This window comes from Vulpes vulpes, chromosome 9, assembly GCF_048418805.1.
Source record: "Vulpes vulpes isolate BD-2025 chromosome 9, VulVul3, whole genome shotgun sequence".
NCBI lineage: Eukaryota > Metazoa > Chordata > Mammalia > Carnivora > Canidae > Vulpes > Vulpes vulpes.
Genome location: NC_132788.1, coordinates 98960038 through 98973632, shown reverse-complemented (window position 1 = coordinate 98973632; position 13595 = coordinate 98960038). Strand labels below are relative to the sequence as shown.

General features: G+C 42.7%; 1 protein-coding gene across 9 annotated transcripts in view; it reads left to right on the top strand.

Annotated features, from left to right (window-relative positions):
• Positions 1–13595, top strand: part of NWD1 (NACHT and WD repeat domain containing 1) — a 65648-nt gene that overhangs the window by 40836 nt on the left and 11217 nt on the right. For all 9 annotated transcript variants that reach the window (XM_025989701.2, XM_025989703.2, XM_025989702.2 and 6 more), the window contains 3 exons: positions 3907–4115; positions 7694–7966; positions 9409–9499. In XM_025989701.2, coding sequence (XP_025845486.2) covers positions 3907–4115; positions 7694–7966; positions 9409–9499 — 573 coding nt within the window. The remainder of the gene's footprint in view (positions 1–3906; positions 4116–7693; positions 7967–9408; positions 9500–13595) is intronic.

Sequence of the window (13595 nt, the reverse complement as noted above, 5' to 3'; positions counted from 1 at the left end):
GAGTGAGGTGGGTACTAATAGAATGTCTGTTAAATAAATTCCGTTCATTTTATTATCATCAAGATGGTTATTTTTGTATAGGGCTATTCAACACTTGTATTTTTGTGTGTGTGAGCCATCTGTTCAAGACCTGAACCCATTTATTTACCAATGGGCCTTGATTCATTTTTTTAAACATTGTATGTATTTATTCATGAGGGACACACACAGAGAGAGGCAGAGACATAGGCAGAGAGAGAAGCAGGCTTCCTGCAAGGAACCGGATGTGGGACTTGATCCCGGACCTCAGGATTAAGTCCTGAGCCTAAGGTGGGTGCTCAATAGCTGAGCCACCAGGCATCCCCTTGATTCATTTCTTAAAAAGCCATTAAACTTTGTGATTAGGAAAACTCAGTAATCAGTTTATTGGCAAAACAGAGACTATTTTAAGCATATGTACCAAGGAAAGTAAAAGTTTCCTATCACATGCTAGCGAGCTGGAAGTCATTTGTTCGGGCTTTGAGAGCTGATGGTGAAGTTTTAGAGAATGTGGTAAGACAGTTGTCAAATACAGCCGGTATTTTTTTTTTAAGATTTTATTTATTTATTTGAGAAAGAGAGACAGAGGCAGAGAGACAGAGAGAGGGAGAGAGGAAGGGAGGGACAAGCAGACTCTGTGCTGAGAGCAGAGCCAAATGCAGGGCTTGATCCCACAACTCTGAGATCGTGACCTGAGCCAAAATCAGGAATTGGAGGCTCAAGCAACTGAGCCACCCCGGCACCCCAAATGCAGCCATTATAAATATTAAATTATAGAAGCTTGCAGCTAAATCAATTCTATTAAAACAAGGTAATACATATTCAAAACTCAGCACTTTCTAAGTATTGTACCACACTCAATTCCCTGTGCTCTTGGCTACTATACCCATACGGTAGAAATGGGTGCTACACCTTTCTCTTTACAACCCCACGTTCAATGACATCATGTTAGTGGCTTGAAATCAACCAGGGGCAGGAACATTTACACCAAGGAAATTGGCAAATGCCACAAATCTGGGCTTTCCCCAACCTCCTTGCAGAGCAAGATGTTAAGCATTTACCAGCACAATGCTGTCCTGGTCCCTTCCCCCAGGGGGTGTTTGGATATACATAAATATATATGGTTTTATATAGTCACAGAAGCTTTTGCTTGTATAAACTGTTTTTCAGCTAACATCACATATTTTGCCTCTTTCCATGTAATGTATACATCTCTAATTCATTTTAACTGTGGTATATTGTTCTACATACAGGGATATTTTTTTAAAAATATTTATTTATTTATTTATTTATTTATGATAGACATAGAGAGAGAGAGAGAGAGAGAGAGGCAGAGACACAGGAGGAGGTAGAAGCAGGCTCCATGCCGAGAGCCCGACACGGGACTCGATCCCAGGACTCCAGGATTGCATCCTAGCCAAAAACAGGCACTAAACCCCTGAGCCACCCGGGGATCCCCTACAGGGATATTTTGTAATGCATTACTATTTATACAAATTTTGGTTGAAAAATACCCAAATTGCAATAAATAAAAAATTACCCACTATCCTACTGTCATTTGAATTAGAAAGAAATAAAACTCCCTCTCCCACCCATCAGTCTCCGTGGAAGTGATCAGTACTCACAGTTTGTTATATCCATAAGCAATTTTTTTTTCCAGGCTTGTACAGACATAGCTCTATATGGGCTCAAGTACTCTGAGTTTTTGTCAAAAGCAGATGGTGCTATTTTATACACTGGGCTGTAACTTGTTTTTGTTACAACATATTATAATGATACTTTGCAGTGGCTGAAGGCTTGGGTTCTGGGCTGGATCCTAGCCCCCCTACTTATTAACCATGTGGTTTTGGATAAATTACTGTACTCAGCTGTGCCTCTGTTTCCATATCTCTACAATAGGATAATAATAGTACCTCACAGGATGTTTATGAGATTAAAGGAGTTTAATTTATGTAAACTACTGAGGACTACACTTGGCACATAGAAAGCCCTCAGCAAGTGTTGGTAGTTGTAATAATTTATTATGGTTAGGTGTCTATGTGTAGATCTCTTATTAATTTTAATGGCTGTATAACATCCTTTATAAGGATGCACCGTAATATTTAACAACTCCCTTTTCATACACAGGTTGTTTGCAATTTTATTTTTATAAGGTAACACTGCAACTAACATCCTATATCTTTACACACTTACGCCATTATTTCAGCAAGACACATTCCTAGAAGTGGGATTTCTGAGTCACGTTGCATGCACATTTGTTCTTTTCCCCTCTTTTTCTGAGCATTATATTTTGAAATAATTCTAGACTCACAAGAAGTTGCTAAAATAGTGCAGAGAAATCCCTCATACCCTTTATCCACTTTCCCAGAATGGCAACATCTTACATAACTATAGTATATTAACAAAACCAAGAGACTACCCATTTTAACTTTTAACAAATATTATCAAAATACCCTTTACAAATTTATATCAATTTATACTTCCATCAGCAAAGTATGAAAGTAACTTATTTCTTGTATCTTTGCCAGTAGTCCAGTGATCAATCTTTAAAATTTTTGCCAGAGGCATCTGGGTGTCTCAGTACGTTAAATGTCTGACTCTTGATTTCAGGTCAGGTCATGATCTCCGGGTCATGGGATCAAGCTCCATGTAGGGCTTCACTCTGAGCGTGGAGCCTGCTCAAGATTCTCCCTCTCAGAAAAAATGAGTGAGAAATATCAGAGAGGGAGACAGAACATGAGAGACTCCTAACTCTGGGAAACGAAAAAGGGGTGGTGGAAAGAGAGGTGGGCGGGGGGTGGGGGTGACTGGGTGACGGGAACTGAGGGGGGCATTTGATGGGATGAGCACTGGGTGTTATGCTATATGTTGGCAAATTGAACTCCAAAAAAAAAAAAAAAAAAGATTCTCCCTCTCCCTCTGCCTTTGCTTCCCCCACTGCCTCTTCTGCATGGGCACATGTGCGCACTTTCACTCTAAAAAAAATTGCCAATATTTTTCCTGATAATGACATATTGGTATTTCATCTTGCATTTTTGTGATTACTAGTAAGGTTATGCATCACTTTCTAATGCTTATTGTCTACTTGCACTATTTTTTTTACTTGTACTATTTTTTAAATGTCCTGTTTATATTCTTTGTCCAATTTGTGAGTAGATTATTTGCATCTTCCTACTTATTTGTAAGAACTCTTTATTAAGGAAAATGTCTATTTGTCTCCTTTTTAAAAAAATTTTACTTATTCATGAGAGAGACAGAGAGAGAGGCAGAGACATAGGCAGAGGGAGAAGCAGGCTCCCCATAGGGAGCCCGATGCGGGATCTGATCCCAGGATCCCGGGATCATGCCCTGAACTGAAGGCAGACGCTCAACCACTGAGCCACCCAGGTGTCCCTCCATTTATCTCTTATATATTATAAATATTTTCTCTTAATCTGTCATATGACTTTCAATTACATTTTATCTTCCTGAAATTTTACATTTTTATGTAATCTAATTGGTCGATTTTTCCTCTTTATGTCTTCCAGATTTTGAGTTTTGCTTAGAAAACATCTCTTCCAGATTGTAAAACCTTCTCTATAACCTTACCTTGTTTGTTTTTACATATTTATTAATTTTAAACACCCCCTAGAGGATGCCATACTTGTATAAGTCTTTATGATCTCTGTTTATTACATATTCACATTTGGGCAGTTGATTTAATCACAGCCATTTGTTGCACTCTTAATTTAGGTTTGGGACATTCCATAATTTGTAATTTGGTTATGTTTGAATCCATCATCTTTTCTTTGGTAGACCAGAGAATTTCCAAACCAGTAGGCATTTTGGTAGTTGGAAAGTCAAAATGTTTTCAGCTAATATATTCTCTCTGACCCTGGTCTACTGCAGGAGAGGTGAGGGCTGTGAAAGTGTTTGGCAAGGGGACACTCGTCCTCTCTGCCTCAAAGGACCACACACTGCGTTTGTGGAACTTACTCTCTGGCCAGCAGAAATTCACCATTTGGGATGGAGGCTCAAAAGATCCCACTGACCCTGAGATCTGGAGTCTTCATGTGGATGAAGCAAAGAAGGTTGTGTATTTGGCATCTGGCTCAAAGGTAACAAACACCTGCCCTGTTTGCAAAGGAAAGCTGTGACCAGAGCATTCCAAGACAGCATATGGTGTTTCTATGAGGTGGGGCTGATAGGGGGTGGGTGTAAACAAGGGTACACAACCACTTGATGTGATGCTATAAAAGGGTTTCTTTCTTTCTTTTTTAAAAGATTTTATTTATTTTAAAAGATTTTATTTATTTATTCATGAGAGACACAGGGAGAGAGGCAGAGATATAAGCAGAGGAAGAAGCAGGCTCCCCGATGGGAGCTTGATGTGGGATTCAATCCAAGGACCCCAGGATCACGACCTGAGCTGAAGGCAGACCCTCAACCACTGAGCCACCCAGGTGCCCCTATAAAGGGGTTTCAAACTTCATAGTTGGATTAAATGGTCTTGATAGTTCTTTCTGAGTTAAGACCTTTCATATTTTTAATTTTTAAAAAAGATTTATTTGTTGGGGTGCTTGGGTTGTTCAGTAGGTTGAGTCTCTGACTCTTGATTTCAGCTCAGGTCATGATCTCAAGGTTGTGACATCAAGCTCCTCGTTGGGCTCCAGGCTCAACAAGGGGTCTGCTTGAGATTCTCTCTCCCTCTGCCCCTCCCCCCACACGTGCTCACTCACTCTCTCTCACACTCAAAAGAATAAAGAAATAAATCTTTAAAGTTTTATATACATCTTTATTTAAAGATTTATTTATTTATTTGAGAGAAAGGGGAAAGGAAGAGAGAGACAATCTTTGAGCAGACTTCCCACTCAGTGAGTAGCCAAACGTGGGGCTGGATCTCACCACCCAAGAGATCATGACTTGAGCCAAAATCAAGAGTTGGAGGCTTAAAAAAAAAAAATAGAGTTGGAGGCTTAACTGACTGAGTCACCCAGGCACCCCTAATCTTTTTTAATTTGGTCATTTTAGTGCTATTAATTTCCCTCTGAATACAGCTTTACTTGAATCCCACAAACCTTGCTACCTCACATCACCATTTACATTCAGTTTAAAATACTTTCAGATTTTCCCTTTGATTTGCTCTTTACTCCATGGGCTATTTAGAAGTGTGCTGTTCATTTCCAGATATTTGAAAGGGTCCCAGATAGCTTACCCTTTTTTCCCCCTAACTTAATTTCATTTGTATGATTAATTCTTTCAAATGCATTGAGACTCATTTTATGATCTCTCTCAGTAGATGTTCCACATACATCTGAAAACAACATGCGCTCTGCTATGTTATTCCTTTATGTCAGTGATGACCCTCTGATCTTATTGGTGAATAGAGACACAGTAGAACAGTGGGTGAAAACTTAGTAACTAAAGGCATGGGGAAAAATTTGTACCTAACTCCCAATTGACTTCTTTGCAAGCTGAGTGATCTTGATCGTGTCACCTTATCACCCTGCCTCGGTTCTTCATCTACCTGATGAGATAATGACTAAAACCCCTGAGATAGTGCTTGGTGCATAGTAAGTGCCAAATAATAACTATTAATTATTATATTTTATTAATAATTGGCAGCTGTTAACATAAGTGATATTGGTAGCTTATAAGCCGTGCTGTCCAATATGGGGAGTCACCAGCCAGATGTGGCTACTGAGCACTTGAAATGTGCCTATTCTGAATTGAGATGTGTGCCATAAGTACAAAACACACACTGGATTTCAAAGCCTTAGTATCATAGAAATAATGTAAAAGGTTTCAAAAATAATTTTATATTGATTGCATGTTGAAATGATGACATTTGACATAAGGTTAAACCAAATACATTATTTAAATCAATTTCACCTGTTTCTTCTTACTTTAAAGTGACTAATACAAAATTTAAAATCACATGCAACTTGCATTATACTGTTACTGACTATGCAGGCTTAAATATTAGTGAGGTATTGCTTGATCTCAAAACTGGTTAAAGAAATCTTTTTTTTTTCCAGCAGAAGTTTGGAAAACATAGTAAAGAAATAAGAGATACCTGGGTGGCTCAGCTGTTGGGCCTCTGCCTTCAGTTCAGGGCGTCATGATCCCAGGTCCAGGGATCAAGTCCTGCGTTGGCCTCCCTACATGGAACCCATGTCTCCCTCTGTGTATGTCTCTGCCTCTCTCTGTGTCAGAAAGGAAGGAAGGAAGGAAGGAAGGAAGGAAGGAAGGAAGGAAGGAAGGAAGGAAGGAAGGAAGAAAGAAAGAAAGAAAGAAAGAAAGAAAGAAAGAAAGAAAGAAAGAAAAGGGACATCTGGGTGGCTCAGTTGGTTGAGCGTCCAACTCTTGGTTTTGGCTCAGGTCATGATCTTGGGGTCTTGAGATTGAGCACTGCACATCAGGCTCTGTGTTCAACAGGGAGTCTACTTGAGATTCACTTCCTCTGCCTCTCCTCCCACTCACTAGCCCTCTCTCTCTAAAATAAATAAATCTTTAAAAAAGAAGAAGAAATAATAATAAATAATCCCGAAGACAACCACTCTTAACATTTACATGAGTTTGTTTTATGTGATGTGTGGGTGTGCATGTACAGTGCCCGCGTGTGTATGTATAACACAAAATGGGGATAAAACCATATATAACGCTATCTATGTACTTTTATAAATCTATTTTTATTTGCCCATAACCTCAAACATTCCTCAGAAACAGCAGATTTAGTGATTTCAGGAGATGTCCTCGCATTGACCCCACTGTAGTTTATTAAACTGATCCCTTCCTACTGGACGTATAGGTTGCTTCCAGTTCTTTGTACTTTCAAATAAAAGTAAAATGGATGCCACCCACCCAGACACCCCCTCCTTATTGCTGTAGAGTAAACCCCAAAAGTAGAATTAGTGGGCAAATATTTACTATTTAATGGTTACTGTTGATTTTAAAAAGGTACGTTTTTTGGTGAGGTTAAATATGAAACCTGTAGTAATCAGCAATTACTTGTAGTAATTTGTATCTGTGAATGCATATGATATGGCTGACTTTTTCTTTTTTAAAGATTGTTATTTTGGAGAAATTTTAGGTTCATGGAGAAGTTATAAAGCTGTTATAAAGAGTTCCCATATGCCCTTCTATCCAGTCTCTGTCGTGTTGACATCTTACATAACCAGGGTACATCTGTCACAGCTAAGACATTAATATGGGTAAAATTTCTATCAACCTAACTCAGACTTTATTTGGATTTCATCAATTTTTCCACAAATGTCCTTTTGCTGTTCTAGGATTTAATCCAGGATATTTCTCCCCTCTGCCTTTTTTGGGAACTAGCAGTGTTGAAAATAATGCATGCACTATGAAAAAGCATGCATTTTGCGGGGAGCCTGGGTGGCTCAGTTGGTTAAGTGTCTGTCTTCGGCTCAGGTCATGATCCTGGGGTCCTGGGATCGAGCCCCCAGTCAGACTCCCTGCTCAATAGGGCATCTGCTGCTTCTCCCTCTCCCTCTGCTGCTCCCCCAGGTTGTGTGCTCTTGCTCTCTCTCTGTCAAGTAAATAAATAAATAAAATCTCAGAAAGAAAGAAAGAAGGATAGAAAGAAGAAAAAGCATGGGTTTTGCATTTGACTCTGGGAAAACTTGCAACCTAGTTCTCTTGCCGACATTTCTCTTCCTTTCTATGATTCCATTAGATCAGTGCTTGGAATCTGGAAACTGCAGAGCTGGTTTTCCATATCCTGGGAGATGCCTCCGACTGCTGGATGTGCACAGCGGCGCTGGCTTCCCGGGCCACGCTGCTGACCGTGTCTGAGGGCAGCGTGGTCAGTCTGTGGAGCTCAGGCACAGGAAAACTGCAGGGGAGGCACCATTTATCCAGCATCAAAGAAGAAACACCTACCTGTGGGGTCTCGGTCCAGAAGCAAGGAAAGATGGTGACTGGGTTCAGCAAAGGCTCCATCTCTTTGGTAAGCCCTTCTCCTGAATGTGGTGCCTGCACTGCTCGGCTCTGAAGCCCTCAGATGTCCCAGAAGTTGGGAGAAACCACTTCACCTTTGCTCTTTTAATAAGTGGCATTTGGTTTTTTTAATTTAGGGATTTGCATCTCATAGCAGTTCAGGAAACATCTTTTGGTATCTCCTGGGGGCTCGCTAATTGTTGGCACTCAGTCCTGACAGAAATGTCTCTAGGCATTGCCAACTGGCCTTGGCTGGCGGGGGTGGCACAAAACTGCCCTCCCCACCCCTTGAGAACCACTGCCCCAGACACATGAAGTGAAAAAAGCAAATTTACAGAACAGGGTCTATGATGGATTATGCAAAAAAGAATGGTCGTGCAAATGCTCGTCTATGCAAACAGATGCTCAGAAAAGCACACAATGGTCCCTTCTAGGAAAAACAGAGAATGACAGGAAAAGTGAAGAGATGTTCATGGTGTGTTCGGGATGCTTCTTCTTCTTTTTTTCCATCTCATACAGTACTGTTGTTTAATTTTTTAAGTTTTTTTTTTAAGATTTTATTTATTCATAAGAGACACACAGAGAGAGACAGAGACACAGGGAGAGGGAGAAGCAGGCTCCCTGCAGCCCCATTCAGGACTCGATCTCAGGACCCTGGGATCCTGACCTGAGCCAAAGGCAGAGGCTTAACCACTGAGCCACCCAGGCACCCATTTTTTTTTAAGTTTTCAAAGAAATGTGTTTTCTAATTTTTAATTTTTTTTAAGAAATGTGTTTTTTAAGAAAAATCATTAACACCTATGAGGAAATTCACTTTGTCCCACCCCTGCTAAATAAAGGTAAACAAGTATTTCTTTAAAATATGGCTTGGATTGGTGCAAACGACTCTTTTTTTCTTGGTGCCCCCCATGTGTCCCATCTGTGCCCCTCACCAAGATTATGAGCATAAAGTTTTTGGTTCACAGACTGGTGGAGGTCAGATGCTCAAAAATCACTAGCTGAACTGGAGCTGTAGGAATGAGGAATGAACCATCCTCTTAGGTCCGAACAAAATAAGTTCTGCAACTCGGGAATGGGGAGAAACCAGTACGTGGATCTTATCTGAGATCTCTGGAGTTCCCCACTCTGGAGGCAGACAACAAGTGCTGGAATGTTCTGCAGGTCCCTGAGTTGATGACAAAAACAACATCAACAGCCATGGTACTAACTGCCACATTGAGAGAGCTGATTGTGTATGGGGTAAGGGGGACCATTCTAGGTACTCCTCAGCCCACAATGGCCCTGGGCAGTGGTCCTGTCCTATCACCCATTTAACAGATGAGGAAACTAAGGCACCCAGGGCTAAGGCATTTGCTTAGAAACTGGTGAGTGGCAAAGTCTTGCCTCCAAGCTCCTGACCCTGGACCCTTAACCCAGTGGAAATGCTTGATGGGCATCCTTGACTTTGCACAGGTTTCCCCCGAAGGAGATAGCCTGCTGGAGAAGCTTCCAGAAGCCGTGAGGTTCCTGGTAGTCTCTGAAGATGAGTCCCTTCTCGCTGCAGGTATCGTCTAGCTCTTATTTGGAGCTGTGAGGAGGCAACCCCGGATTTGGTTGGAAGTGCAGAAGAGGGGCTTGGGGGAAGGGGGAGGGCAGTCCTAGACCAGCGGCTGGTAAACCTTTTCTGCAGAGGGCCACACAGTGCACACTTGTGACTGCAGACCCAGTGATCTCTGTCGCCACAAATCAAGCCTGCCCCTATAATGTGAAAGCTGCCACAGATGATACCTCAAGTGGGTGTGCCAATCACACTTGGTTTATGGAGGCCAGAATTTGGATCTCATATCATGTTCACATGTCACAAAACAAGAATCTTATTTCTATTTTTTTCAACTATTTAAAAATGGTAAAACTCTTCTGAGCTCACTGGTCATACAAAAATAGATGGCGGGCCAGTTTCGGCCCATGGGCTGTAGCTTGCCAACCCCTATTCTGGGCAAATCTCCTAACCTTTCTGGGCTTCCAGTTAATTGGAAGGTGATGAGGGTGGTTTCCCCTGCCAGACAGTTACAGGGATTGAGGGGTGCATGTGAGAGGATGCGGTGCACCCAGGGGCAAGCCAGGCCACACAATCCCTGCTTTCGGGGGCTTCTAGGCTAGCAGACGATAAAGTAGCCACAAGGAAGAGTGGTTGGTGCTATGACCAGACAAGAATCAGGGGTTATGGAAGGGTGTGACAGGGTTCTCCTCTTTATTCTGAAGCAGTTAGGGAAGGCTTCCTAGGAGGTGACCAAGAGTTACTTCACAGCTTGTTTTCTTTTTAAAGACTATTTTTTAAAGATCAGTTTTTCAGGGCACCTGGCTGATTTGATCAGAGTAGTGTGTGACTCGATCTCAGGATTGTAAGTTTGAGCCCCGCCTTGGGTGTAGAAATTACTTAATTTTTTTTTAAAAGATCACAGCCAAATTGAGCAGAAAGTACAGAGATTTCCCATATACCTCCTCCCCGCTACACTCACAGCCTCCTTCAATATCAACACCTCCCACCAGGGTGGTCGTTTGCTATAAATGATGAACCTGCATCCACATGTCATCACCCAGAGTCCATAGCTTACCTTATAGTTCACTCTGTGGGTTTGGGTAGATGTTTAATGACATATATCCACCACTATAATCTCAGATAGGGTATCTTCACTGCCCTAAAAATCAGCCTGATTTTTATAAAGCCATTTCAAGGGATCAAGTGCTGGCCAGTAGGGCAAACCGCAAACACAAATGTGAGCCACGTTTATAACTAAACGTTCTCATGACCCTGTTTTAAAAGACAAAAAGACATCAGGTGTCATTCGTGTTAATATATCTTGTTTAATCCAATACATCCAAAAATTCAGCATGGAATCTATATAAAATTATTAATGGTGTACTTCACATTTTGGAAAATTCTTGTGCGGAGGATATGAAATTTGGCACGTGTTTTACACCAACCACTCATTTCAAATTGGCCCAACAACACTAAGAGCCACATGTGGCTCATGGTGACCATACCTGCATGGGGAGCACAGGTCTAATAAATAAGCACTTACCTCTCAATGACTTATCAATAATGCATCTTCCATCCTGTTTCCAAAAGAATTTCAGGTGGCAGAAGTATGTGTGAAAGGTAGCGTGGGAAATAGGAATGAGAGAAGAGAGAGAAACAAAGGGTAGGGGCACAACCTAGAATCAGGACCAAGGCCAAAGGCATGGAGGACCTCAGTGACCTAGAACCTTATCACGGTGGGTCTCAGGTGTGGCTATGTCCAGCATCCAGTGAGGAGGAGCCTGAACAGGTTCCCCATCCACATTTTTGGGAACCCACCCATTGCTCGGGAGATGGACCCAGATCCAGACTTAGCTAAGATCAGGCAGGGATTTTTTTCAAGTGTCATAAACGGAATTGTGTCTCAAGGGTCCCCAAGATTGCCATCAGGTTTGATGATTTGCCAGGGCTCAAAGAGCTCAGGCGCATGCTCACAGTTTACCATAGCAAAAGGATACAGATGAAGATCAGTGAAGTGTAGAGAAGCGTGGGGCTGAGTCCAGGTGACACCAGGCATGAGCTTCCAGGTGGCCCCTCCCTGTGGAGCCACGTGGACAGCGTTTCTTTCAGCCACAGTGCATGTGACGACAATCATCTGCCAACCAGGGGAGCTCACCCAGCCTTGGTGTCCAGGATTTTTACTGGGGGTTGGTTGTGTGGACACAGCGGACCACCTGCACAGCTGACCTCAGTCCCCAACGCCCCCTGAGGCCAAGCCTACACTGAGTGTGGTCCCAAAGCTCCCACCCTAAATCGGATGTGAGCAGAGGCCAACCCATGTGGCCCTAGGCCTCAGGAAACCAGGACACTTTGATCAACCAAGACATTCCAGGGGCTTAGACAACACCTCTCAAGAGCCAGGCCAGGGCCAAACCATTCATGTGCAGGATGTGGACAACTCAGGCCTGCTGAGTTAAGCCCTTACCGCACAAGAACGGAATGCAGATATCCTGATGGACTTGATCCATTGCTTGTAACATCCTTCTACGTGAGCCTCAGGCTCAAGGGGGGTTCGGTAAAATAATTCCATGGAGGAGGGCCTGGAGAGGCAAAAAGATGGACTCTCAGCCCCAGCTTCTACTGCACTGACTTGATTCAGGGGTTTCCAGAAAACTGAGCTGAGATGGTGCAGGGCAGGTGCATGGCACAGAGTCCCGCACCATCACCCCCAGGACGAGCTGCATAATCTGCACTTTCCTGCACTGCCAGGGTCCTCTTAACAAAGCATTCACCCAGCCCATATTTGGAACACAAATGAGCAAGTTGCCTCGGGTGGGGTGCCAGGGAAAATACAGAAGGCCCAGTTAAATTTCAGAGAAACAACAGATCAACTTTTCAGTATAAATATATCCCATGCGGGATCCCTGGGTGGCGCAGTGGTTTAGTGCCTGCCTTTGGCCCAGGGCGCGATCCTGGAGACCCGGGATCGAATCCCACGTCGGGCTCCCGGTGCATGGAGCCCGCTTCTCCCTCTGCCTATGTCTCTGCCTCTCTCTCTCTCTCTCTCTGTGACTATCATAAATAAATAAAAAATAAATAAATAAAAACAAAACAAATAAATATATCCCATGCTATATTTGGGATATACTTATACTAATAACAATTTTCCTGTTCATCTGAAATTCAAATTTAATTGAATTGTCCTGTTGGTTTTTTTGTTTCGTTTTGTTTGTTTTGTTGCTAAATCAAGGCCTCCGCCCTCCCGACTCTTGTCTCTGGCTCCTTCATTCCGCTCCAGCCACATTGTCCTCTGTGTAGCTCCTGAGATGTATACAGGCTTTTCCTACCTCCTGGTCATCCCATGCTGTTCTTACTCTCCAGGGCCTGCCCTCCTCTCAAATGTCTGCTCAAATGTCCTGTGGTTGCTGTAACAAACAACCACACAAATGTGGTGGCTCTAACACAATAGAACAATAGAAATCTCTTCTCTCACAGTTCTAGAGGCTAGAAGTCCAAAACCAAGATGTGGGCAGGGTCATGCTTTCTCTAAAGACTCTAGGGAAGAATCCTTTTTTTTTTTTTTTTTTTTTAGGGAGAGAGGGCACACATATGCACACACGAGCCAGCAGAGGCTGGGGTCAGAGGGAGAGGAAGAGAGAATCTTAAACAGCTTCCACACCCAGCATGGAACCCAATGCAGGGCTCTATCTCACGACCCTGAGATCATGAGTTGAAATCAAGAGTAGGACATTTAATCAACCGAGCCATACAGACACCCCAAGAAGAATCCCTTTTTTCCTCTTGGCACCCAGTTCTCTGACTTCATTGTCCTTATCACAGATTGCAACTGCTTTCTTTTGCTTCCTATCTGCCTCCCTCCCGTCCTCCCTCCCTCCCATCCTTCCTTCCATCTTCAAAATATATCTACCTTATGTACAGCTTTGTGATGGGTTCTGGGATGCCGTGAGCAGCTCAAACAGGCAGTCCAGCCCTCTGGAAACTAAGTCTTTAAAAAAAAAAGATTTTATTTATTTATTCATAAAAGACACAGAGAGAGGCAGAGATACAAGCAGAGGGAGAAGCAGGAGCCTGATGCAGGACTCGATCCCAGGACCCCAGAATCATGCCCTGAGCCAAAGGC